The sequence below is a fragment of the Penaeus monodon genome, chromosome 29, assembly GCF_015228065.2.
Source record: "Penaeus monodon isolate SGIC_2016 chromosome 29, NSTDA_Pmon_1, whole genome shotgun sequence".
NCBI lineage: Eukaryota > Metazoa > Arthropoda > Malacostraca > Decapoda > Penaeidae > Penaeus > Penaeus monodon.
This window is the reverse complement of record NC_051414.1, coordinates 20,180,849-20,181,669: the sequence shown is the minus strand read 5'-3', so window position 1 is coordinate 20,181,669 and position 821 is coordinate 20,180,849. Positions and strand designations below refer to the sequence as shown.

Here is an 821-nt window from a genome sequence, read left to right as displayed (position 1 = left end):
GCAGGGCACTGTGCCTGTATGTCAGGATTTTCTGAAGCCAAATAAAAGTAACATAATTTCCAAATTATATAAAATGTAATTCGCGTTCGACTCTCACTTTCTTCAACATACCAATCACCTTTTTTCTCTCAACTGTTTGTCACAATTACAGATATCGAAGACCGCAGACTTCTGGCCTCTGTAATCCCAGTATATGAACAGTTCATACAGGAGAATAAAGGTATCCTACTGGAAGATTAAGGAATGCATCTCGAGCTTTGTCTAAGTCAGAATTATTTTTTCGAACACTAGAATTATGGTCCACCAATGATATGGTGTAAAATTTGATTTCTTTGTTTTGAATATATATTGTAATCTGTCTAAAAAATGTTTGGTCACTGTAAGTAACCGAAGAACACTATAAATTACGAATTTAATCTGACTTTTACACTGCTTAAGTGTGTTATATATTATATATTTTTAAGTGACGTTAAATACCAGAATCATATTATGTAAGACGATCCATGGAAATTGTAAGTTTGACAATTTTTATAAGGTAGTACCAAATTATTTGATGACCAATGTTATTTGTTTTACAGTTTGCTTGTTGTTTTCGGACAGATCTACCTCAATATTGTTTTAAATTTTGTTTTGTGTGTAATTCAATAAAAGGCTCCATGTTCTCTTTCGCTTAGTTCCCACTTTCTATTATTATTATTGGCTTGAGTCAGATGTTGTCCTATTTCATGCTGACTGTTTATGCATTAGACTCTATCAAGAGCGAGTGGATTCAATGCTGAATATGAAGCCACACACACAAAGACTGATAGACGCACAGACGT

The 821-nt window shown here is 33.4% G+C and overlaps 1 protein-coding gene across 2 annotated transcripts in view; it reads left to right on the top strand.

Moving 5' to 3' along the window:
• LOC119592002 (platelet-activating factor acetylhydrolase-like) overlaps nucleotides 1-661 on the top strand; it is a gene marked incomplete in the record, with an annotated part of 8,760 nt that extends 8,099 nt beyond the window's left edge. For both annotated transcript variants that reach the window (XM_037940774.1, XM_037940775.1), the window contains 1 exon segment: nucleotides 152-661. In XM_037940774.1, the coding sequence (XP_037796702.1) occupies nucleotides 152-240 (89 nt within the window).
• Nucleotides 662-821: the final 160 nt, after the last annotated feature.